This window comes from Oncorhynchus mykiss, chromosome 23 (assembly GCF_057628025.1).
Source record: "Oncorhynchus mykiss isolate SJ-2025 chromosome 23, ASM5762802v1, whole genome shotgun sequence".
NCBI lineage: Eukaryota > Metazoa > Chordata > Actinopteri > Salmoniformes > Salmonidae > Oncorhynchus > Oncorhynchus mykiss.
Window position 1 is genome coordinate 53677501 of NC_143044.1, and position 27500 is coordinate 53705000.

General features: G+C 48.4%; 1 protein-coding gene across 8 annotated transcripts in view; it reads left to right on the forward strand.

The window, feature by feature from the left end:
• Positions 1 to 27500, forward strand: part of wdpcp (WD repeat containing planar cell polarity effector) — a 215844-nt gene that overhangs the window by 100026 nt on the left and 88318 nt on the right. For all 8 annotated transcript variants that reach the window (XM_090217684.1, XM_090217686.1, XM_090217690.1 and 5 more), the window contains 4 exons: positions 364 to 423; positions 1174 to 1288; positions 9036 to 9172; positions 27266 to 27466. In XM_090217684.1, coding sequence (XP_090073810.1) covers positions 364 to 423; positions 1174 to 1288; positions 9036 to 9172; positions 27266 to 27466 — 513 coding nt within the window. The remainder of the gene's footprint in view (positions 1 to 363; positions 424 to 1173; positions 1289 to 9035; positions 9173 to 27265; positions 27467 to 27500) is intronic.

Sequence of the window (27500 nt, forward strand, 5' to 3'; positions counted from 1 at the left end):
TGCTCTGTCATCGAGGGGGATATTTGAGGGGATCAGGCACCTAAAGGTTCCCCTCATCCCTCCTTCCTCCCCATTTTCTTTCTAGCATTACAGACTTATCTTTGTTTGCTTTGCCCTGGCTGAACCTGTTCCCCCCCCTCACCCCTTCACCATTGTCTGAAACTAGAAACATCGAGTCCCTCCTCCCCTGCCATCTCCCAGCTGTGTTTGGAATATTCCTGGAATGACTGAGCCTTACTCACACACGCCGAGTGCACATGCACACAGACACAGACACACACAGACACTCACTTTCTCGCTCACTCACCTGCATCCTCTTTCCCGGTCTCTCCTCTCTCCCTCCCCCTACTCACTGTGTTTCAGGAGCTGTTACAGACCAACTCAGTTGTTCACTCCAGATGGAAGAGCAAGCATTGCTGCCAGGTACACCCCCTTACACACTCCCCTCTCTCTCTACCTCTCTCTCTCTCCCTCTCCCTTTCTCTCTCCCGCTCTCTCTCTCTCTCTCTCTCCCGCTCTCTCTCTCTCTCTCTCTCTCTCCCGCTCTCTCTCTCTCTCTCTCTCTCTCTCTCTCTCCCGCTCTCTCTCTCTCTCTCTCTCCCGCTCTCTCTCTCTCTCTCTCTCTCTCTCTCTCTCCCACTCTGTCTCTCCCGCTCTCTCTCTCCCGATCTCCACCCTCTCTCCCTCCCTCTCTCTCTCCCTGTCTCCCTCCCTCTCTCTCCCTGTCTCTCTCTCTCTCTTTCTCTCTCTCTCTCCCTGTCTCTCTCTCTCTCTCCCTGTCTCTCTCTCTCATGGGTAGACTACACACCCCTTTACACATTTTGTCAGGTCCAATGAGCACCTTCCTTTGCCAGTCAGTCAACGCTCCCTAACTGCCCCCTACCCTTTCCCTAGCTCCTAGACCCTTTCCCTAGCCCCTAGACCCCTTCCCTAGCCCCTAGACCCGTTCCCTAGCCCCTAGACCCTTTCCCTAGCTCCTAGACCCTTTCCTAGCTCCTAGACCCTTTTTTGGCAGTTGGTGGAGATTTATCACGTGTGTGTGTGTGTGTGTGTGTGTGTGTGTGTGTGTGTGTGTGTGTGTGTGTGTGTGTGTGTGTGTGTGTGTGTGTGTGTGTGTGTGTGTGTGTGTGTGTGTGTGTGTGTGTCTCTCTCTCTCTCTCTCTCTCTCTCTAGCTCATGCTGAGCAGTGGGGTACTGGTGACCCTGGCCCTAAATGGACCCCAGCTGGACCGTGTGTGTGTGGACCGGACACTTGTGGGTCGTCTGCCCGCCAACACTGTCAGTGATGGTGAGTTACCGCACATACTCAAACACACACTCACACAACACGCACACACACACAACAAACACACCACACACGCACAAACACAACAAACTCACACACTCAAACACACCACACACACACAAACACACACTCACACAACAAACACACACTCACACACTCAAACACACACTCACACACTCAAACACACCACACACTCACACAACAGACACTCACACACAGGTGGTGCCACAGGTGAGTGATTCAGGTGCTTTATGTAGCTAATTGGCCGTTAATCCTTCTGTGTGTACGTTCTGGGTCTCCCTTAAGAGGAGTTGTTTTTCCACCATCTCAGGATTCTCCCGGGAATTCTGCTCCACTCCGGCCGGAACACGGAACGCCGTCCCAAACCTGCTGATTATGTGTCATAATGGATGTGTTCCAACTGGCTTCCTATTCCCTGTATAGTGCCCTCATTTAGACCAGGGCCCATAGGGAGATGGGCTTCTGTTTGGAACACAGACCAGGTCTTTTTTCCATCAATGATTTGTTCATAACGTTGACTCTGCTACCGTCCCCTGTCTCCTGACACCTGATAAAGCCGCTCTGTACCTTGAACACACCCCTTATACACACACACACACTTAGACATGCACACACACACTCACACATATGAACACCTCCCACTGAGCTCCATTGAAAGCCTCAGAGGCAGTAATTACCAGAGTAATTGGATGGTGGGTTCCGGGGAATGGCACTGTGTGGGTGTGGTGTGTGTGTGAGTGGTGTGTGTGTGGGTGTGTGTAAGGGAGGAGTGGAGGGGTACATCTGTCAGTGTTTCAGTTATCCTGGCGGACAGACAAACAGACCTGTACTGTCTTACACCGACCGCTCCTCCTCCTCCATTCCTCTCCTCTCCTTCCCTCTCCTCTCCATCCCTCTCCTCTCCTCTCCTCTCCATCCATCTCCTTTCCATCTCTCCACTCCATCCCTCTCCCTCTCCATCCCTCTCCTTTCCATCTCTCTCCTCTCCATCCCTCTCCTCTCCATCCCTCTCCTCTCCTCTCCATCCCTCTCCTCTCCATCCCTCTCCTCTCCATCCCCTCTCCTCTCCTCCTCATCCCTCTCCTCTCCATCCCTCTCCTCTCCATCCTCTTCCTCTCCTCTCCATCCTTCTCCTCTCCGTCCCTCTCGTTTCCATCCCTCTCCTCTCCTCTCCTCTCCTCTCCATCCCTCTCCTTTCCATCTCTCCACTCCATCCCTCTCCTCTCCATCCCTCTCCTTTCCATCTCTCTCCTTTCCATCCCTCTCCTCTCCATCCCTCCTCTCCTCTCCTCTCCTCTCCTCTCCTCCCTCTCCTCTCCTCTCCTCTCCTCTCCTCTCCCTCCCTCTCCATCCCTCTCCTCTCCATCCCTCTCCTCTCCATCCCTCTCCTCTCCTCTCCATCCCTCTCCTCTCCATCCCTCTCCTCTCCTCTCCTCTCCTCTCCATCCCTCTCCTCTCCATCCCTCTCCTCTCCATCCCTCTCCTCTCCTCTCCATCCCTCTCCTCTCCATCCCTCTCCTCTCCGTCCCTCTCGACTCCATCCCTCTCCTCTCCATCCCTCTCCTCTCCTCTCCTCTCCATCCCTCTCATCTCCATCCCTCTCCTCTCCTCTCCTCTCCTCTCCTCTCCTCTCCTCTCCTCTCCTCTCCTCTCCTCTCCTCTCCTCTCCTCTCCTCTCCTCTCTCCCTCTCCTCTCCTCTCCATCCCTCTCCTCTACATCCCTCTCCTCTCCATCCCTCTCCTTTCCATCTCTCTCCTCTCCATCCCTCTCCTCTCCATCCCTCTCCTCTCCTATCCTCTCCTCTCCATCCCTCTCCTCTCCATCCCTCTCCTCTCCATCCCTCTCCTCTCCATCCCTCTCCTCTCCATCCTCTCCTCTCCTCTCCATCCCTCTCCTCTCCGTCCCTCTCGTTTCCATCCCTCTCCTCTCCTCTCCTCTCCTATCCTCTCCTCTCCTCTCCTCTCCATCCCTCTCCTTTCCATCTCTCCACTCCATCCCTCTCCTCTCATCCCTCTCCTTTCCATCTCTCTCCTTTCCATCCCTCTCCATCCTCCCTCTCCTCTCCTCTCCATCCCTCTCCTCTCCATCCCTCTCCTCTCCTCTCCATCCCTCTCCTCTCCATCCCTCTCCTCTCCGTCCCTCTCCTCTCCATCCCTCTCCTCTCCTCTCCATCCCTCTCATCTCCATCCTCTCCTCTCCTCTCCTCTCTTCCTCTCCTCTCCTCTCCTCTCCTCTCCTCTCCTCTCATCCCTCTCCTCTCCTCTCCATCCCTCTCCTCTACATCCCTCTCCTCTCCATCCCTCACCTCTCCATCCCTCTCCTCTCCATCCCTCTCCTCTCCATCCCTCTCCTCTCCATCCCTCACCTCTCCATCCCTCTCCTCTCCATCCCTCTCCTCACCATCCCTCTCCTCTCCTCTCCTCTCCATCCCTCTCCTTTCCATCACTCTCCTCTCCATCCCTCTCGTCTCCATCCCTCTCCTCTCCATCCCTCTCCTTTCCATCCTCTCCTCTCCATTCCTCACCTCTCCATCCCTCTCCTTTCCATCCCTCTCCTCTCCATCCCTCTCCTCTCCATCCCTCACCTCTCCATCCCTCTCCTTTCCATCCCTCTCCTCTCCATCCCTCTCCTCTCCATCCCTCTCCTTTCCATCCCTCTCCTCTCCTCTCCTTTCCATCCCTCTCCTCTCCTCTCGTCTCCATCCCTCTCCTCTCCATCCCTCACCTCTCTTTCTTCTTCTCTTCTCAAAATGCTTTACTTTTGTGTTACTTTTCTCCTCTCTCCTTCCTCTCCTCCTCTTCAGACCAGTAGCCTGTGGCCCTTCGAGACTAGTAGGGATGAAATTGCACTTGATCCTGCTAAACGAAACTCTATTCACCAAGCTCTGCAAACCCTGATGTGCACTTAAACCCCCCTCTCGTTAAAATGTATCTGTTTATTAAACCAATTAAACCAATTTAAATGGTTGGGGAGGGAAAAAAATGACATGTACTGTTCTCATACCTTGCTTTGAATTGGCTCACACACTCATGCACACACACACTCATGCACACACACACACACTCATGCACACACTAGATTTAGTAACCTACACAGCAATTAGCAATGGCTTGTGCTATGTTTGTGTACGAGTGTGTATAATTATGCTTCTGACGCACGCTGTGGTTGCGTGAAAAATGAATAATTAAGAGAGCGAGAAGTCGGGGCAAATATCATCTCAGAATATGAGAGGAAAAAAAATAGAATTTGAAATCAGGACAGTTGAGTGTGTATATCCGGAACACTAGGCCTTATAATATGTCCTGTATTAAAGACTTATGTTTTATCTGGTATTTATGTTAATGCTACTGGTCCGACATGTCCATGATTATAAAATACCACCATCAATGATCGCCTTAACTCTCCCTAAACAAAGTCATGCATAAAGTGTCTTTCTGATACATTACGCATAGGCTTTTCCATAGGCTTTTCCATAGGCTTTTCCATAGGCTTTTCCATAGGCTTTTCCATAGGCTTTTCCATAGGGTTTTTCACAGGCTTTTTCATAGGCTTTTCCACAGGCTTTTCCATAGGGTTTTTCACAGGCTTTTCCATAGGCTTTTCCATAGGCTTTTCCATAGGCTTTTCCATAGGCTTTTTCATAGGCCTTTTCATAGGCTTTTTCCAAAATGGCACCCTATTACCTATGGGCCCTGGTCAAGAAGTAGTGCACTATATAGGGAATAAGGGGCCTTTTGGGACACAGCTATAGATGACTCATAAACATGTTAAAATGGTCCGTTTGGTATTGATCTGACTAGAGTGTCTATAAACGGGATTATTAGATTATATTTCATCCGATCAAACAACAAAATCCTAAATGAAGGATTTGGGATTGAGGATGGACCGGGGGCGTTGGTTGGACCACTTGAGACCAGGTGGCTGATTTGGGGGGGGGGATTAGGGGCAGGGGTAAACAGACCCCTTAAAAATCCACTTAATGCTATTCCATTGACTGACTGAATGAGAAATATGTTAACACACACGCCAACCTCTGAGCAACATGTTGACATCATGTGCAATGGGGGCTTACTACGTGTGTGTGTGTGTGTGTGTGTGCGTTGGGTTAACGGTGAGGTATATGTGCCGTTTGGCCTCTGTCTGCCAAATAGCAGCCGGTAATACTTTGATGGTGTAAAATATGTGTAATCTACTGCGCCGTGTGACGCAATCACAGCTCCTTGTTGAAATTGGGATGAAGTGAGAGTTTAAAAAAACAGAGAGTTTTGGAAAAGGATCATAATGGCTGCTTAGTTACATCATGAAATATGTCAACAAGGATCATATGGCTGCTTAGTTCCATCATGAAATATGTCAACAAGGATCATAATGGCTGCTTAGTTCCATCATGAAATATGTCAACAAGGATCATAATGGCTGCTTAGTTCCATCATGAAATATGTCAACAAGGATCATAATGGCTGCTTAGTTACATCATGAAATATGTCAACAAGGATCATAATGGCTGCTTAGTTCCATCATGAAATATGTCAACAAGGATCATAATGGCTGCTTAGTTACATCATGAAATATGTCAACAAGGATCATAATGGCTGCTTAGTTACATCATGAAATATGTCAACAAGGATCATATGGCTGCTTAGTTACATCATGAAATATGTCAACAAGGATCATATGGCTGCTTAGTTACATCATGAAATATGTCAACAAGGATCATAATGGCTGCTTAGTTCCATCATGAAATATGTCAACAAGGATCATAATGGCTGCTTAGTTACATCATGAAATATGTCAACAAGGATCATAATGGCTGCTTAGTTCCATCATGAAATATGTCAACAAGGATCATAATGGCTGCTTAGTTCCATCATGAAATATGTCAACAAGGATCATAATGGCTGCTTAGTTACATCATGAAATATGTCAACAAGGATCATAATGGCTGCTTAGTTACATCGTGAAATATGTCAACAAGGATCATAATGGCTGCTTAGTTCCATCATGAAATATGTCAACAAGGATCATAATGGCTGCTAAGTTCCATCATGAAATATGTCAACAAGGATCATAATGGCTGCTTAGTTACATCATGAAATATGTCAACAAGGATCATATGGCTGCTTAGTTACATCATGAAATATGTCAACAAGGATCATATGGCTGCTTAGTTACATCATGAAATATGTCAACAAGGATCATATGGCTGCTTAGTTACATCATGAAATATGTCAACAAGGATCATAATGGCTGCTTAGTTACATCATGAAATATGTCAACAAGGATCATAATGGCTGCTTAGTTACATCATGAAATATGTCAACAAGGATCATAATGGCTGCTTAGTTACATCATGAAATATGTCAACAAGGATCATAATGGCTGCTTAGTTACATCATGAAATATGTCAACAAGGATCATAATGGCTGCTTAGTTACATCATGAAATATGTCAACAAGGATCATAATGGCTGCTTAGTTACATCGTGAAATATGTCAACAAGGATTATAATGGCTGCTTAGTTACATCATGAAATATGTCAACAAGGATCATAATGGCTGCTTAGTTACATCATGAAATATGTCAACAAGGATCATAATGGCTGCTTAGTTACATCATGAAATATGTCAACAAGGATCATAATGGCTGCTTAGTTCCATCATGAAATATGTCAACAAGGATCATAATGGCTGCTTAGTTACATCGTGAAATATGTCAACAAGGATCATAATGGCTGCTTAGTTACATCATGAAATATGTCAACAAGGATCATAATGGCTGCTAAGTTACATCATGAAATATGTCAACAAGGATCATAATGGCTGCTTAGTTACATCATGAAATATGTCAACAAGGATCATAATGGCTGCTTAGTTACATCGTGAAATATGTCAACAAGGATCATAATGGCTGCTTAGTTACATCGTGAAATATGTCAACAAGGATCATAATGGCTGCTTAGTTACATCATGAAATATGTCAACAAGGATTATAATGGCTGCTTAGTTACATCATGAAATATGTCAACAAGGATCATAATGGCTGCTTAGTTACATCATGAAATATGTCAACAAGGATCATATGGCTGCTTAGTTACATCGTGAAATATGTCAACAAGGATCATATGGCTGCGTAGTTACATCATGAAATATGTCAACAAGGATCATAATGGCTGCTTAGTTACATCATGAAATATGTCAACAAGGATCATAATGGCTGCTTAGTTACATCATGAAATATGTCAACAAGGATCATAATGGCTGCTAAGTTCCATCATGAAATATGTCAACAAGGATCATAATGGCTGCTTAGTTACATCATGAAATATGTCAACAAGGATCATAATGGCTGCTAAGTTCCATCATGAAATATGCCAACAAGGATCATATGGCTGCTTAGTTACATCATGAAATATGTCAACAAGGATCATAATGGCTGCTTAGTTACATCATTAAATATGTCAACAAGGATCATAATGGCTGCTAAGTTCCATCATGAAATATGTCAACAAGGATCATAATGGCTGCTAAGTTCCATCATGAAATATGTCAACAAGGATCATATGGCTGCTTAGTTACATCATGAAATATGTCAACACGGATCATAATGGCTGCTTAGTTACATCATGAAATATGTCAACAAGGATCATAATGGCTGCTAAGTTCCATCATGAAATATGTCAACAAGGATCATAATGGCTGCTAAGTTCCATCATGAAATATGTCAACAAGGATCATAATGGCTGCTTAGTTACATCATGAAATATGTCAACAAGGATCATATGGCTGCTTAGTTACATCATGAAATATGTCAACAAGGATCGATGCTCTACTGTAAGGTATAGAGCGGGGTGAAACCGTAGTGTGTCACAGCTGGTCCCAATTCACTTCCTACCCCTTGGTCCACCTCAGAGTTTCCCAAACTCGGCCCTGGGGACCACAAGGGCGCGCGCATTTCAGTTTGTTTTGGCCCCCTAGCACTACACAGTTGATTCAAATGATCAACTCCTCATCAAGCTTTACTGGACTGAATCAGCTGTGTAGTGCTAGGGGCAAGAACATGCACCCCTTGGGGGAGTTTGGGAAACACTGTCCTAACTATTTAATGTTTGGGAGGAAGGATGGGAGGGAGGGAGGGAGGGAGAGAGAGAGAGAGAGAGAGGGAGGGAGGGAGGGAGGGAGAGAGAGGAAGGCAGGGAGAGAGAGAGAGGAAGGCAGGGAGGGAGGGAGGGAGGGAGGGGAGGGAGGGAGGGAGGGAGGGAGGGAGGAGAGAGAGAGAGAGAGAGAGAGAGAGAGAGAGAGAGAGAGAGAGAGAGAGAGAGAGGAGAGAGAGAGAGAGAGAGAGAGAGAGAGAGAGAGAGAGAGAGAGAGAGAGAGAGAGAGAGAGAGAGAGAAGAGAGAGAGAGAGAGAGAGAGAGAGAGAGAGAGAGAGAGAGAGAGGGATGCAGGGAGGGAGGGAGGGAGGCAGGCAGGGAGGGAGGGAGAGAGGCAGGGAGAGAGGGAGAGAGGGAGAGAGGGAGGGAGAGAGGGAGGGAGGGAGGGAGGGAGGGAGGGAGGGAGAGAGGGAGGGAGGGAGGGAGGGAGGGAGGGAGGGAGGGAGGGAGGGAGAGAGGGAGGGAGGGAGGGAGGTGGACGCTCCACTATAACACTGCTTATGCCTATCTAAACAGTTCAGATCACCACACCGTCTAAGACCTTGACCTTTACCCTTTGTGTGTGATGTCATCCCCAGCGGTGCTCAGTGATAGGCTGCTGCTGCTGTCGTTCCTGGAGAAGAGCCAGGTGTGTGTAGTCTATCTGAACAGGAAGAACCAGGGATCACCTGACACCAGCCACCGACTGGAGAAACTCTCCCCATCAGAACTCAAGGCACAGTATACACACACTGCACACACACACTATAGATACACACACTGCACACACACACTGCACACACACACTATACATACACACACAGTACACACACACTGCACACACATACTATACATACACACACACACACACACTATATACACATACACTATACATACACACACTATACATACACACACTGCACACACACACTGCATACACACACATTATACATACACACACACACTATATACACATACACTATACATACACACACTATACATACACACACTGCACACACACACTATACATACACACACTGCACACACACACTATACATACACACACTGCACACACACACTGCATACACACACTATACATACACACACACACTATATACACACACACTATACATACACACACTATATACACACACACTGCACACACACACTGCATACACACACATTATACATACACACACACACTATATACACACACTATACATACACACACTGCACACACACACTATACATACACACACTGCACACACACACTATACATACACACACTGCACACACACACTGCATACACACACTATACATACACACACACACTATATACACACACACTATACATACACACACTATATACACACACACTGCACACACACACTATACATACACACACTATACATACACTCATTGCACACACACACTATACATACACACACTGCACACACTATATATTAAAAAGTATGTGGACACCCCTTCAAATGAGTGGATTAGGTTATTTCAGACACACCCGTTGCTGACAGGTGTATGAAATCGAGCACACAACCATGCAATCTCCATAGACAAACATTGGCAGTAGAATGGCCTTACTGAACAGCTCCGTGACGTTCAACATGGCACCATCATAGGATGCCACCTTTCCAACAAGTAATTTCGTCAAATTTCTGCCCTGCTAGAGCTGCCCCAGTCAACTGTAAGTGCTGTTATTGTGAAGTGGGAACGTCTAGGAGCAACAGCGGCTCAGCTGTGAAGTGGCAGGCCATACAAGCTCACAGAACGAGCCCAGCGAGTGCTGAAGCATAGCATGTAGAAATTGTCTGAATTTTTTGAAAAAAATACAGAATTCCAAAAAACGGCCAAATTCCAAACTGCCTCTGGAAGCAACGTAAACACAAGAACTGTTCGTTGGGAGCTTCATAAATTGGGTTTCCATGGCTGAACAGCCGCACACAGAGGAAACGTGATCTCTGGAGTGATTAATCACGCTTCACCATCTGGAAATCTGAGTTTGGCAGATGCCAGGAGAACGCTACCTTCCCCAATGTAGTCTGGTGGAGGAGATGTAATGGTCTGGGGCTGTTTTCATGGTTCGTGCCCTTTAGTTCCAGAGAAGGGAAATCTTAAAGCTACGGCATACAATGACATTATAGACCATTCTGTGCTTTTAACTTTGTGGCAAAAGTTTGGGGAAGGCCCTTTCCTGTTTCAGCACGACAATGCCCCCGTGCACAAAGTGAGGTCCACATAGAAATGGTTTGTCGAGATCGGTGTCGAAGAACTTGACTGGCCTGCTCAGAGCCCTGACTTCAACCCAATCGAACACCTTTGGGAGGAATTGGAACAAAGAATGCCTAATTACCCAACATCAGTCCCCAACCTCACTAAAGCTTTTGTGGCTGAATTGAAGCAAGTCCCCACAGCAATGTTCCCAAGTCTAGTGGAAAGCCTTCCCAGAAGAGTGGAGGCTGTTATAGCAGCAAAGGGGGGACCAACTCCATATTAATGCCCATGATTTTTGTAATGACCTCTATACCAGCCGTATGGTGAGACCACTATACCAGCCGTATGGTGAGACCACTATACCAGCCGTATGGTGAGACCACTATACCAGCCGTATGGTGAGACCACTATACCAGCCGTATCAGACCTCTATACCAGCCGTATCAGACCACTATACCAGCCGTATGGTGAGACCACTATACCAGCCGTATCAGACCACTATAACAGCCGTATCAGACCACTATACCAGCAGTATCAGACCACTATACCAGCCGTATGGTGAGACCTCTATACCAGCCGTATGGTGAGACCACTATACCAGCTGTATGGTGAGACCACTATACCAGCAGTATCAGACAACTATACCAGCCGTATCAGACCACTATACCAGCCGTATGGTGAGACCACTATACCAGCCGTATCAGACCTCTATACCAGCCGTATCAGACCACTATACCAGCCATATCAGACCACTATACCAGCCGTATGGTGAGACCTCTATACCAGCCGTATGGTGAGACCACTATACCAGCAGTATCAGACAACTATACCAGCCGTATCAGACCACTATACCAGCCGTATGGTGAGACCACTATACCAGCCGTATCAGACCACTATACCAGCCGTATGGTGAGACCTCTATACCAGCCGTATGGTGAGACCACTATACCAGCAGTATCAGACAACTATACCAGCCGTATCAGACCACTATACCAGCCGTATGGTGAGACCACTATACCAGCCGTATCAGACCACTATACCAGCCGTATCAGACCACTATACCAGCCGTATGGTGAGACCTCTATACCAGCCGTATGGTGAGAACTCTATACCAGCCGTATGGTGAGACCTCTATACCAGCCGTATGGTGAGAACTCTATACCAGCCGTATCAGACCACTATACCAGCCGTATTGTGAGACCTCTATACCAGCCGTATCAGACCACTATACCAGCCGTATTGTGAGACCTCTATACCAGCCGTATCAGACCTCTATACCAGCCGTATCAGACCTCTATACCAGCCGTATCAGACCACTATACCAGCCGTATCAGACCTCTATACCAGCCGTATCAGACCACTATACCAGTCGTATGGTGAGACCTCTATACCAGCCGTATGGTGAGACCTCTATACCAGCCGTATCAGACCACTATACCAGTCGTATGGTGAGACCTCTATACCAGCCGTATGGTGAGACCACTATACCAGCCGTATCAGACCACTATACCAGCCGTATCAGACCACTATACCAGTCGTATGGTGAGACCTCTATACCAGCCGTATGGTGAGACCTCTATACCAGCCGTATCAGACCACTATACCAGCCGTATCAGACCACTATACCAGCCGTATGGTGAGACCACTATACCAGCCGTATCAGACCACTATACCAGCCGTATCAGACCACTATACCAGCTGTATGGTGAGACCTCTATACCAGCCGTATGGTGAGACCTCTATACCAGCCGTATCAGACCACTATACCAGCCGTTTCAGACCACTATACCAGCCTTATGGTGAGACCTCTATACCAGCCGTATCAGACCACTATACCAGCCGTATTGTGAGACCTCTATACCAGCCGTATCAGACCTCTATACCAGCCGTATCAGACCTCTATACCAGCCGTATCAGACCACTATACCAGCCGTATCAGACCACTATACCAGCCGTATCAGACCACTATACCAGCCGTATCAGACCACTATACCAGCTGTATGGTGAGACAGCTATACCAGCAGTATCAGACAACTATACCAGCCGTATCAGACCACTATACCGGCCGTATGGTGAGACCACTATACCAGCAGTACCAGACCTCTATACCAGCCGTATCAGACCTCTATACCAGCCGTATCAGACCACTATACCAGCCGTATTGTGAGACCTCTATACCAGCCGTATCAGACCACTATACCAGCCGTATTGTGAGACCTCTATACCAGCCGTCTCAGACCACTATAGCAGCCGTATCAGACCTCTATACCAGCCGTATCAGACCACTATACCAGCCGTATCAGACCACTATACCAGCCGTATCAGACCTCTATACCAGCCGTATCAGACCACTATAGCAGCCGTATCAGACCACTATACCAGCCGTATCAGACCACTATACCAGCCGTATCAGACCTCTATACCAGCCGTATCAGACCACTATAGCAGCCGTATCAGACCTCTATACCAGCCGTATCAGACCACTATAGCAGCCGTATCAGACCTCTATACCAGCCGTATCAGACCACTATACCAGCCTTATCAGACCTCTATACCAGCCGTATCAGACCACTATACCAGCAGTATCAGACCACTATACCAGTCGTATGGTGAGACCTCTATACCAGCCGTATGGTGAGACCTCTATACCAGCCGTATCAGACCACTATAGCAGCCGTATCAGACCTCTATACCTGCCGTATCAGACCACTATACCAGCCGTATCAGACCACTATACCAGCCGTATCAGACCACTATACCAGCTGTATGGTGAGACCACTATACCAGCAGTATCAGACAACTATACCAGCCGTATCAGACCACTATACCAGCCGTATGGTGAGACCACTATACCAGCCGTACCAGACCTCTATACCAGCCGTATCAGACCACTATACCAGCCGTATCAGACCTCTATACCAGCCGTATGGTGAGACCTCTATACCAGCCGTATCAGACCACTATACCAGCCGTATGGTGAGACCACTATACCAGCCGTATCAGACCACTATACCAGCCGTATCAGACCACTATACCAGCCGTGTCAGAACACTATACCAGCCGTATGGTGAGACCACTATACCAGCCATATCAGACCACTATACCAGCCGTATCAGACCACTATACCAGCCATATGGTGAGACCTCTATACCAGCCGTATGGTGAGAACTCTATACCAGCCGTATCAGACCACTATACCAGCCGTTTCAGACCACTATACCAGCCTTATGGTGAGACCTCTATACCAGCCGTATCAGACCACTATACCAGCCGTATTGTGAGACCTCTATACCAGCCGTATCAGACCTCTATACCAGCCGTATCAGACCACTATACCAGCCGTATCAGACCACTATACCAGCCGTATCAGACCACTATACCAGCTGTATGGTGAGACCACTATACCAGCAGTATCAGACAACTATACCAGCCGTATCAGACCACTATACCAGCCGTATGGTGAGACCTCTATACCAGCCGTATGGTGAGACCTCTATACCAGCCGTATCAGACCACTATACCAGCCGTATCAGACCTCTATACCAGCCGTATCAGACCACTATACCAGCCGTATGGTGAGACCTCTATACCAGCCGTATGGTGAACCACTATACCAGCTGTATCAGACCACTATACCAGCCGTATCAGACCACTATAACAGCCGTATCAGACCACTATACCAGCCGTATCAGACCACTATACCAGCCGTATCAGACCTCTATACCAGCCGTATCAGACCTCTATACCAGCCGTATCAGACCTCTATACCAGCCGTATCAGACCACTATACCAGCCATATCAGACCACTATACCAGCCGTATGGTGAGACCTCTATACCAGCCGTATGGTGAGACCACTATACCAGCCGTATCAGACCACTATACCAGCCGTATCAGACCACTATACCAGCCATATCAGACCACTATACCAGCCGTATGGTGAGACCTCTATACCAGCCGTATCAGACCACTATACCAGCCATATATGACCACTATACCAGCCGTATGGTGAGACCTCTATACCAGCCGTATGGTGAGACCACTATACCAGCCGTATCAGACCACTATACCAGCCGTATCAGACCACTATACCAGCCGTATGGTGAGACCTCTATACCAGCCGTATGGTGAGAACTCTATACCAGCCGTATCAGACCACTAAACCAGCCGTATGGTGAGACCTCTATACCAGCCGTATCATACCACTATACCAGCCGTATCAGACCTCTATACCAGCCGTATCAGACCACTATACCAGCCGTATTGTGAGACCTCTATACCAGCCGTATCAGACCACTATACCAGCCGTATTGTGAGACCTCTATACCAGCCGTATCAGACCTCTATACCAGCCGTATCAGACCACTATACCAGCCGTATCAGACCTCTATACCAGCCGTATCAGACCACTATACCAGCCGTATCAGACCACTATACCAGTCGTATGGTGAGACCTCTATACCAGCCGTATGGTGAGACCTCTATACCAGCCGTATCAGACCACTATAGCAGCCGTATCAGACCTCTATACCAGCCGTATCAGACCACTATACCAGCCGTATCAGACCACTATACCAGCCGTATCAGACCACTATACCAGCTGTATGGTGAGACAGCTATACCAGCAGTATCAGACAACTATACCAGCCGTATCAGACCACTATACCAGCCGTATGGTGAGACCACTATACCAGCCGTACCAGACCTCTATACCAGCCGTATGGTGAGAACTCTATACCAGCCGTATCAGACCTCTATACCAGCCGTATCAGACCACTATACCAGCCGTATTGTGAGACCTCTATACCAGCCGTATCAGACCACTATACCAGCCGTATTGTGAGACCTCTATACCAGCCGTATCAGACCTCTATACCAGCCGTATCAGACCACTATACCAGCCGTATCAGACCTCTATACCAGCCGTATCAGACCACTATACCAGCCGTATCAGACCACTATACCAGTCGTATGGTGAGACCTCTATACCAGCCGTATGGTGAGACCTCTATACCAGCCGTATCAGACCACTATACCAGCCGTATGGTGAGACCACTATACCAGCCGTATCAGACCACTATACCAGCCGTATCAGACCACTATACCAGCCGTGTCAGAACACTATACCAGCCGTATGGTGAGACCACTATACCAGCCGTATGGTGAGACCTCTATACCAGCCGTATCAGACCACTATACCAGCCGTATCAGACCACTATACCAGCCGTATCAGACCACTATACCAGCCGTATCAGACCACTATACCAGCTGTATGGTGAGACAGCTATACCAGCAGTATCAGACAACTATACCAGCCGTATCAGACCACTATACCAGCCGTATGGTGAGACCACTATACCAGCCGTACCAGACCTCTATACCAGCCGTATCAGACCTCTATACCAGCCGTATGGTGAGAACTCTATACCAGCCGTATCAGACCTCTATACCAGCCGTATCAGACCACTATACCAGCCGTATTGTGAGACCTCTATACCAGCCGTATCAGACCACTATACCAGCCGTATTGTGAGACCTCTATACCAGCCGTATCAGACCTCTATACCAGCCGTATCAGACCACTATACCAGCCGTATCAGACCTCTATACCAGCCGTATCAGACCACTATACCAGCCGTATCAGACCACTATACCAGTCGTATGGTGAGACCTCTATACCAGCCGTATGGTGAGACCTCTATACCAGCCGTATCAGACCACTATACCAGCCGTATGGTGAGACCACTATACCAGCCGTATCAGACCACTATACCAGCCGTATCAGACCACTATACCAGCCGTGTCAGAACACTATACCAGCCGTATGGTGAGACCACTATACCAGCCGTATGGTGAGACCTCTATACCAGCCGTATCAGACCACTATACCAGCCGTATCAGACCACTATACCAGCCGTATCAGACCACTATACCAGCCGTATCAGACCACTATACCAGCCGTATCAGACCACTATACCAGCTGTATGGTGAGACCACTATACCAGCAGTATCAGACAACTATACCAGCCGTATCAGACCACTATACCAGCCGTATGGTGAGACCACTATACCAGCCGTACCAGACCTCTATACCAGCCGTATCAGACCACTATACCAGCCGTATCAGACCACTATACCAGCTGTATGGTGAGACCTCTATACCAGCCGTATGGTGAGACCTCTATACCAGCCGTATCAGACCACTATACCAGCCGTATGGTGAGACCACTATACCAGCCGTATCAGACCACTATACCAGCCGTATCAGACCACTATACCAGCCATATGGTGAGACCTCTATACCAGCCGTATGGTGAGAACTCTATACCAGCCGTATCAGACCACTATACCAGCCGTTTCAGACCACTATACCAGCCTTATGGTGAGACCTCTATACCAGCCGTATCAGACCACTATACCAGCCGTATCAGACCTCTATACCAGCCGTATCAGACCACTATATACCAGCCGTATTGTGAGACCTCTATACCAGCCGTATCAGACCACTATACCAGCCGTATTGTGAGACCTCTATACCAGCCGTATCAGACCTCTATACCAGCCGTATCAGACCACTATACCAGCCGTATCAGACCACTATACCAGCCGTATCAGACCACTATACCAGCTGTATGGTGAGACCACTATACCAGCAGTATCAGACAACTATACCAGCCGTATCAGACCACTATACCAGCCGTATGGTGAGACCACTATACCAGCCGTATCAGACCTCTATACCAGCCGTATCAGACCACTATACCAGCCGTATGGTGAGACCTCTATACCAGCCGTATGGTGAGACCTCTATACCAGCCGTATCAGACCACTATACCAGCCGTATGGTGAACCACTATACCAGCTGTATCAGACCACTATACCAGCCGTATTGTGAGACCTCTATACCAGCCGTATCAGACCACTATACCAGCCGTATTGTGAGACCTCTATACCAGCCGTATCAGACCACTATACCAGCCGTATGGTGAGACCACTATACCAGCCGTCTCAGACCACTATACCAGCCGTATTGTGAGACCTCTATACCAGCCGTATCAGACCACTATACCAGCCGTATTGTGAGACCTCTATACCAGCCGTATCAGACCACTATACCAGCCGTATTGTGAGACCTCTATACCAGCTGTATCAGACCACTATACCAGCAGTATCAGACCACTATACCAGCCGTATCAGACCACTATACCAGCCGTATAAGAACACTATACCAGCCATATGGTGAGACCTCTATACCAGCCGTATCAGACCACTATACCAGCCGTATCAGACCACTATACCAGCCGTATGGTGAGACCACTATACCAGCCATATCAGACCACTATACCAGCCGTATGGTGAGACCTCTATACCAGCCGTATCAGACCACTATACCAGCCATATATGACCACTATACCAGCCGTATGGTGAGACCTCTATACCAGCCGTATGGTGAGACCACTATACCAGCCGTATCAGACCACTATACCAGCCGTATCAGACCACTATACCAGCCGTATGGTGAGACCTCTATACCAGCCGTATGGTGAGAACTCTATACCAGCCGTATCAGACCACTAAACCAGCCGTATGGTGAGACCTCTATACCAGCCGTATCATACCACTATACCAGCCGTATCAGACCACTATACCAGCCGTATGGTGAGACCTCTATACCAGCCGTATGGTGAGACCTCTATACCAGCCGTATCAGACCACTATACCAGCCGTATGGTGAACCACTATACCAGCTGTATCAGACCACTATACCAGCCGTATTGTGAGACCTCTATACCAGCCGTATCAGACCACTATACCAGCCGTATTGTGAGACCTCTATACCAGCCGTATCAGACCACTATACCAGCCGTATGGTGAGACCACTATACCAGCCGTCTCAGACCACTATACCAGCCGTATTGTGAGACCTCTATACCAGCCGTATCAGACCACTATACCAGCCGTATTGTGAGACCTCTATACCAGCCGTATCAGACCACTATACCAGCCGTATTGTGAGACCTCTATACCAGCTGTATCAGACCACTATACCAGCAGTATCAGACCACTATACCAGCCGTATCAGACCACTATACCAGCCGTATAAGAACACTATACCAGCCATATGGTGAGACCTCTATACCAGCCGTATCAGACCACTATACCAGCCGTATCAGACCACTATACCAGCCGTATGGTGAGACCACTATACCAGCCATATCAGACCACTATACCAGCCGTATGGTGAGACCTCTATACCAGCCGTATCAGACCACTATACCAGCCATATATGACCACTATACCAGCCGTATGGTGAGACCTCTATACCAGCCGTATGGTGAGACCACTATACCAGCCGTATCAGACCACTATACCAGCCGTATCAGACCACTATACCAGCCGTATGGTGAGACCTCTATACCAGCCGTATGGTGAGAACTCTATACCAGCCGTATCAGACCACTAAACCAGCCGTATGGTGAGACCTCTATACCAGCCGTATCATACCACTATACCAGCCGTATCAGACCTCTATACCAGCCGTATCAGACCACTATACCAGCCGTATTGTGAGACCTCTATACCAGCCGTATCAGACCACTATACCAGCCGTATTGTGAGACCTCTATACCAGCCGTATCAGACCTCTATACCAGCCGTATCAGACCACTATACCAGCCGTATCAGACCTTTATACCAGCCGTATCAGACCACTATACCAGCCGTATCAGACCACTATACCAGTCGTATGGTGAGACCTCTATACCAGCCGTATGGTGAGACCTCTATACCAGCCGTATCAGACCACTATAGCAGCCGTATCAGACCTCTATACCAGCCGTATCAGACCACTATACCAGCCGTATCAGACCACTATACCAGCCGTATCAGACCACTATACCAGCTGTATGGTGAGACAGCTATACCAGCAGTATCAGACAACTATACCAGCCGTATCAGACCACTATACCAGCCGTATGGTGAGACCACTATACCAGCCGTACCAGACCTCTATACCAGCCGTATCAGACCTCTATACCAGCCGTATGGTGAGAACTCTATACCAGCCGTATCAGACCTCTATACCAGCCGTATCAGACCACTATACCAGCCGTATTGTGAGACCTCTATACCAGCCGTATCAGACCACTATACCAGCCGTATTGTGAGACCTCTATACCAGCCGTATCAGACCTCTATACCAGCCGTATCAGACCACTATACCAGCCGTATCAGACCTCTATACCAGCCGTATCAGACCACTATACCAGCCGTATCAGACCACTATACCAGTCGTATGGTGAGACCTCTATACCAGCCGTATGGTGAGACCTCTATACCAGCCGTATCAGACCACTATACCAGCCGTATGGTGAGACCACTATACCAGCCGTATCAGACCACTATACCAGCCGTATCAGACCACTATACCAGCCGTGTCAGAACACTATACCAGCCGTATGGTGAGACCACTATACCAGCCGTATCAGACCACTATACCAGCCGTATCAGACCACTATACCAGCCGTGTCAGAACACTATACCAGCCGTATGGTGAGACCTCTATACCAGCCGTATCAGACCACTATACCAGCCGTATCAGACCACTATACCAGCCGTATCAGACCACTATACCAGCCGTATCAGACCACTATACCAGCCGTATCAGACCACTATACCAGCTGTATGGTGAGACCACTATACCAGCAGTATCAGACAACTATACCAGCCGTATCAGACCACTATACCAGCCGTATGGTGAGACCACTATACCAGCCGTACCAGACCTCTATACCAGCCGTATCAGACCACTATACCAGCCGTATCAGACCACTATACCAGCTGTATGGTGAGACCTCTATACCAGCCGTATGGTGAGACCTCTATACCAGCCGTATCAGACCACTATACCAGCCGTATGGTGAGACCACTATACCAGCCGTATCAGACCACTATACCAGCCGTATCAGACCACTATACCAGCCATATGGTGAGACCTCTATACCAGCCGTATGGTGAGAACTCTATACCAGCCGTATCAGACCACTATACCAGCCGTTTCAGACCACTATACCAGCCTTATGGTGAGACCTCTATACCAGCCGTATCAGACCACTATACCAGCCGTATCAGACCTCTATACCAGCCGTATCAGACCACTATATACCAGCCGTATTGTGAGACCTCTATACCAGCCGTATCAGACCACTATACCAGCCGTATTGTGAGACCTCTATACCAGCCGTATCAGACCTCTATACCAGCCGTATCAGACCACTATACCAGCCGTATCAGACCACTATACCAGCCGTATCAGACCACTATACCAGCTGTATGGTGAGACCACTATACCAGCAGTATCAGACCTCTATACCAGCCGTATCAGACCACTATACCAGCCGTATGGTGAGACCTCTATACCAGCCGTATGGTGAGACCTCTATACCAGCCGTATCAGACCACTATACCAGCCGTATGGTGAACCACTATACCAGCTGTATCAGACCACTATACCAGCCGTATTGTGAGACCTCTATACCAGCCGTATCAGACCACTATACCAGCCGTATTGTGAGACCTCTATACCAGCCGTATCAGACCACTATACCAGCCGTATGGTGAGACCACTATACCAGCCGTCTCAGACCACTATACCAGCCGTATTGTGAGACCTCTATACCAGCCGTATCAGACCACTATACCAGCCGTATTGTGAGACCTCTATACCAGCCGTATCAGACCACTATACCAGCCGTATTGTGAGACCTCTATACCAGCTGTATCAGACCACTATACCAGCAGTATCAGACCACTATACCAGCCGTATCAGACCACTATACCAGCCGTATCAGACCACTATACCAGCCGTATAAGAACACTATACCAGCCATATGGTGAGACCTCTATACCAGCCGTATCAGACCACTATACCAGCCATATCAGACCACTATACCAGCCGTATCAGACCACTATACCAGCCGTATCAGAACACTATACCAGCCGTATGGTGAGACCACTATACCAGCCATATCAGACCACTATACCAGCCGTATGGTGAGACCTCTATACCAGCCGTATCAGACCACTACACCAGCCGTATGGTGAGACCTCTATACCAGCCGTATCAGACCTCTATACCAGCCATATGGTGAGACCTCTATACCAGCCGTATCAGACCACTATACCAGCCGTATCAGACCACTATACCAGCCGTATCAGACCACTATACCAGCCGTATCAGAACACTATACCAGCCGTATGGTGAGACCTCTATACCAGCCGTATCAGACCACTATACCAGCAGTATCAGACTACTATACCAGCCATATCAGACCTCTATACCAGCCGTATGGTGAGTCCTCTATACCAGCCGTATGGTGAGACCTCTATACCAGCCGTATGGTGAGACCTCTATACCAGCCGTATGGTGAGACCTCTATACCAGCCGTATCAGACCACTATACCAGCAGTATCAGACTACTATACCAGCCATATCAGACCTCTATACCAGCCGTATGGTGAGACCTCTATACCAGCCGTATGGTGAGACCTCTATACCAGCCGTATGGTGAGACCTCTATACCAGCCGTATGGTGAGACCTCTATACCAGCCGTATGGTGAGACCTCTATACCAGCCGTATGGTGAGACCAATATACCAGCCGTATCAGACCACTATACCAGCTGTATCAGACCTCTATACCAGCCGTATGGTGAGACCACTATACCAGCCGTATGGTGAGACCACTATACCAGCCGTATCAGACCACTATACCAGCCGTATGGTGAGACCTCTATACCAGCCGTATCAGACCACTATACCAGCCGTATGGTGAGACCTCTATACCAGCCGTATCAGACCTCTATACCAGCCATATGGTGAGACCTCTATACCAGCCGTATCAGACCACTATACCAGCCATATCAGACCACTATACCAGCCGTATCAGACCACTATACCAGCCGTATCAGAACACTATACCAGCCGTATGGTGAGACCTCTATACCAGCCGTATCAGACCACTATACCAGCAGTATCAGACTACTATACCAGCCATATCAGACCTCTATACCAGCCGTATGGTGAGACCTCTATACCAGCCGTATGGTGAGACCTCTATACCAGCCGTATGGTGAGACCAATATACCAGCCGTATCAGACCACTATACCAGCTGTATCAGACCTCTATACCAGCTGTATCAGACCACTATACCAGCCGTATGGTGAGACCACTATACCAGCCGTATCAGACCTCTATACCAGCCGTATCAGACCTCTATACCAGCCGTATGGTGAGACCTCTATACCAGCCGTATGGTGAGACCTCTATACCAGCAGTATCAGACCTCTATACCAGCCGTATCAGAACACTATACCAGCAGTATCAGACCACTATACCAGCCGTATCAGACCACTATACGAGCCGTATGGTGAGACCTCTATGCCAGCAGTATCAGAACACTATACCAGCTGTATGGTGAGACCTCTATACCAGCCGTATGGTGAGACCACTATACCAGCCGTATGGTGAGACCACTATACCAGCAGTATCAGACCACTATACCAGCCGTATCAGACCACTATACCAGCCGTATCAGACCACTATACCAGCCGTATCAGACCACTATACCAGCCGTATCAGACCACTATACCAGCCGTATCAGACCACTATACCAGCCGTATGGTGAGACCACTATACCAGCCGTATCAGACCACTATACCAGCCGTATGGTGAGACCACTATACCAGCCGTATGGTGAGACCACTATACCAGCCGTATCAGACCACTATACCAGCCGTATGGTGAGACCACTATACCAGCCGTATGGTGAGACCACTATACCAGCCGTATCAGACCACTATACCAGCCGTATGGTGAGACCACTATACCAGCCGTATCAGACCACTATACCAGCCGTATGGTGAGACCACTATACCAGCCGTATCAGACCACTATACCAGCCGTATGGTGAGACTTCTATACCAGCCGAATCAGACCACTATACCAGCCGTATCAGACCACTATACCAGCCGTATCAGACCTCTATACCAGCCGTATCAGACCACTATACCAGCCGTATCAGACCACTATACCAGCCGTATGGTGAGACCTCTATACCAGCCGTATCAGACCACTATAACAGCCGTATCAGACCACTATACCAGCCGTATCAGACCACTATACCAGCCGTATCAGACCTCTATACCAGCCGTATGGTGAGACCACTATACCAGCCGTATCAGACCACTATACCAGCCGTATCAGACCTCTATACCAGCCGTATGGTGAGACCTCTATACCAGCCGTATCAGACCACTATACCAGCCGTATCAGACCACTATACCAGCCGTATCAGACCTCTATACCAGCCGTATCAGACCTCTATACCAGCCGTATCAGACCACTATACCAGCCGTATCAGACCACTATACCAGCCGTATCAGACCACTATACCAGCCGTATCAGACCTCTATACCAGCCGTATCAGACCACTATACCAGCCGTATCAGACCACTATACCAGCCGTTAGAACTATAATGTCCTCAGTTCTTTGTCTCCTTTGTTTGTGGTGCTGTTTAAAGTCGTTGGTCCGTCTACTCCTACATTATTAATGTGGTGCTGTTTAAAGTCGTTGGTCCGTCTACTCCTACATTATTAATGTGGTGCTGTTTAAAGTCGTTGGTCCGTCTACTCCTACATTATTAATGTGGTGCTGTTTAAAGTCATTGGTCCGTCTACTCCTACATTATTAATGTGGTGCTGTTTAAAGTCGTTGGTCCGTCTACTCCTACATTATTAATGTGGTGCTGTTTAAAGTCGTTGGTCCATCTACTCCTACATTATTAATGTGGTGCTGTTTAAAGTCGTTGGTCAGTCTACTCCTACATTATTAATGTGGTGCTGTTTAAAGTCGTTGGTCTGTCTACTCCTACATTATTAATGTGGTGCTGTTTAAAGTCGTTGGTCTGTCTACTACTACATTATTAATGTGGTGCTGTTTAAAGTCGTTGGTCTGTCTACTCCTACATTATTAATGTGGTGCTGTTTAAAGTCGTTGGTCCGTGTACTCCTACATTATTAATGTGGTGCTGTTTAAAGTCGTTGGTCTGTCTACTCCTACATTATTAATGTGGGGGGGGGGGGGGGTTGGGGTTGTTATTTTGGAAATTAGCATATTTTTGGGACGTTCCGCCACGCTCTGCGTGCCACAGTGCTGTAATGAGCTCTCTGGGTGCTTGGGGGGGAAACGTCTCTCCGCCCCCACACACCGGTCCCCTCACACGCCCACACCGAGCCCCAACGAGACGGACAGGTGACATTGCAGGTATGGTAGTGTGGTCCGTGTCTCTATGTTCCTCAGATCATTGTCTGAGCCATTTCAAATAGTATTTCATTGAGCTTTATCTGTTGCCCTGAACACACAATGGAGTCAGCAGCTCTATTCATACATGCATACGCACACTAGGAGGAGGAGAATGGAGGAGAGGGGGATGTAGGAATGTAGGAGAGAGTGGATAGGGGGATGTAGGAATGGAGGAGAGAGAGAAGAGGGGGATAAAATAATGGAGAAGAGAGAGCAGAGGGGATGTAGGAATGGAGGAGAGAGGATGTAGGAATGGAGGAGAGAGAGGAGAGAGGATGTAGGAATGGAGGAGCGAGAGGAGAGGGGATGTAGGAATGGAGGAGAGAGAGGAGAGGGGATGTAGGAATGGAGGAGAGAGAGGAGAGAGGATATAGGAATGGAGGAGAGAGAGGAGAGAGGATGTTGGAGAGAGAGGAGAGAGGATGTAGGGATGTAGGAGAGAGGATGTAGGCATGGAAGAGAGAGAGGATAGAGGATGTAGGAGAGAGGATGTAGGAGAAAGAGGATGTAGGATGTAGAATGAGAGAGGATGTAGGATGAGAGAGGAGAGAGGATGTAGGATGAGAGAGGAGAGAGGATAGAGGATGTAGGATGAGAGAGGAGAGAGGATGTAGAATGATAGAGGATAAAGGATGAGAGAGGAGAGAGGATGTAGGATGAGAGAGGAGAGAGGATGTAGGATGAGAGAGGATAAAGGATGAGAGAGGAGAGAGGATGTAGGATGAGAGAGGAGAGAGGATGTAGGATGAGAGAGGATAAAGGATGAGAGAGAAGAGAGGATGTAGGATGAGAGAGGAGAGAGGATGTAAGATGAGAGAGGAGAGAGGATGTAGGATGAGAGAGAAGAGAGGATGTAGGATGAGAGAGGAGTTTTAGGAGGAAAGATCATCAGAAGAGAAGAGGACTGGTGTAGCTGAAGAATTAATACATAAACAAATGAATGGATGTTTAAACATCACGTATCTCTTCACCCCTTCATCCTCTGTCCTCCATTTTGTCTCCTCCACCCTTTTGCTTTCCCATCTGTTTGCTGGTCAGCAATAATCAAAACCACTTTCTGGGGGATTAGTTAGCAGCCTCTTTTTCTAGTTTAGCCCAGTGGACCAGGGCTGGGATGTACCATCCAGGGGACCGGGGCTGGGCTGTACCATCCAGGGGGCTAGGGGTAGTGGAGGGGGGGGGGGGGGGGGGGGGTCAGGGGAGGGAGATCCCCTTATCAGGTCCCTTCTTCTGGAGCCAGACGTACGGCAGGAGCGATTGCTTTCAGAGCCCCCCTGTCCCGCCCCGCATGCCCCTCCCGTGCCCCCACAAAAGCCTGCTAGTAATGTGATAATGGCAGCGTTAGCAGTTAGCTTAGCGCTGCCGCGTAGCGGTGCGGACTGGAGCGCGTGCGGGGGGGGGGGGGGGAGGGGGGGGTGCATGACCAAGAAGTCTCATCCAAATAAATGGATGATCTTTGTTGTGACTGAAATCACACTTGGCTTCGAATGTTAAAAAAACGGGGGGGGGGGTTGATACGTCAGGGTAAGAAGGGTCTTTGATGATGTGACTTGTGTTGTCTGTATTCTACAACATTTGGGAGGGAGACAGAAAGAGGGAGGGAGAGGGGGAAAGTGCAGGAGGGAGAGAGACAAGGATGGAAGGAGAATGAAAGAGGGAAAAAGAGAGGGAGGGGGGAGAGTGAATGAGAGAGAGAGAAAAAGACAGGGATAGAGAGAGAATAAGAGAGAAAAAGAGAGACGGAGGGAGGGAGGGTGAATGAGAGAGAGAGAAAAAGACAGGGATAGAGAGAGAATAAGAGGGAGGGAGGGAGGGAGGGAGGGAGGGAGGGAGGGAGGAGGGAGGGAGGGAGGGAGAGAGGGAGGGAGATAGACAGAGGGAGGGGGGGGGGAGATTATGGTTTCTAGTGGCCTGACGTTAGCTGTCTCTTCACCTCCCCTCTCAACAGTCAACATCCCAGGGAAAGAAATGTTAGTAACAGTGTCTCTCTCTCTCTCTCTCTCTAGGTGGTGTGTGTAGTAGCAGTGTGTATCTCTCTCTAGGTGGTGTGTATAGTAACAGTGTGTGTAGTAACAGTGTCTCTCTCTCTAGGTGGTGTGTGTAGTAACAGTGTCTCTCTCTCTCTAGGTGGTGTGTGTAGTAACAGTGTGTGTAGTAACAGTGTGTGTAGTAACAGTGTGTGTAGTAACAGTGTGTAGTAACAGTGTGTGTAGTAACAGTGTCTCTCTCTCTCTCTAGGTGGTGTGTGTGGAGGTGCGTGGCCCCGCAGGGCGCAGGCAGGGCAGGCGTGTGGATCTGAACTGTCTCCAGGACGTAGCAGTGTGTTGGTGCTCCCTGACTAACACTAATGATGAACTGTGGCCCTGGAACCCGAGCCACACACACACTGACAGGGACAACCTAGTGTTACTGAGCTGCTCCAGTACAGAGGGCCTCAAGGTTAACACACACACTCTCTCACACTCACACACAC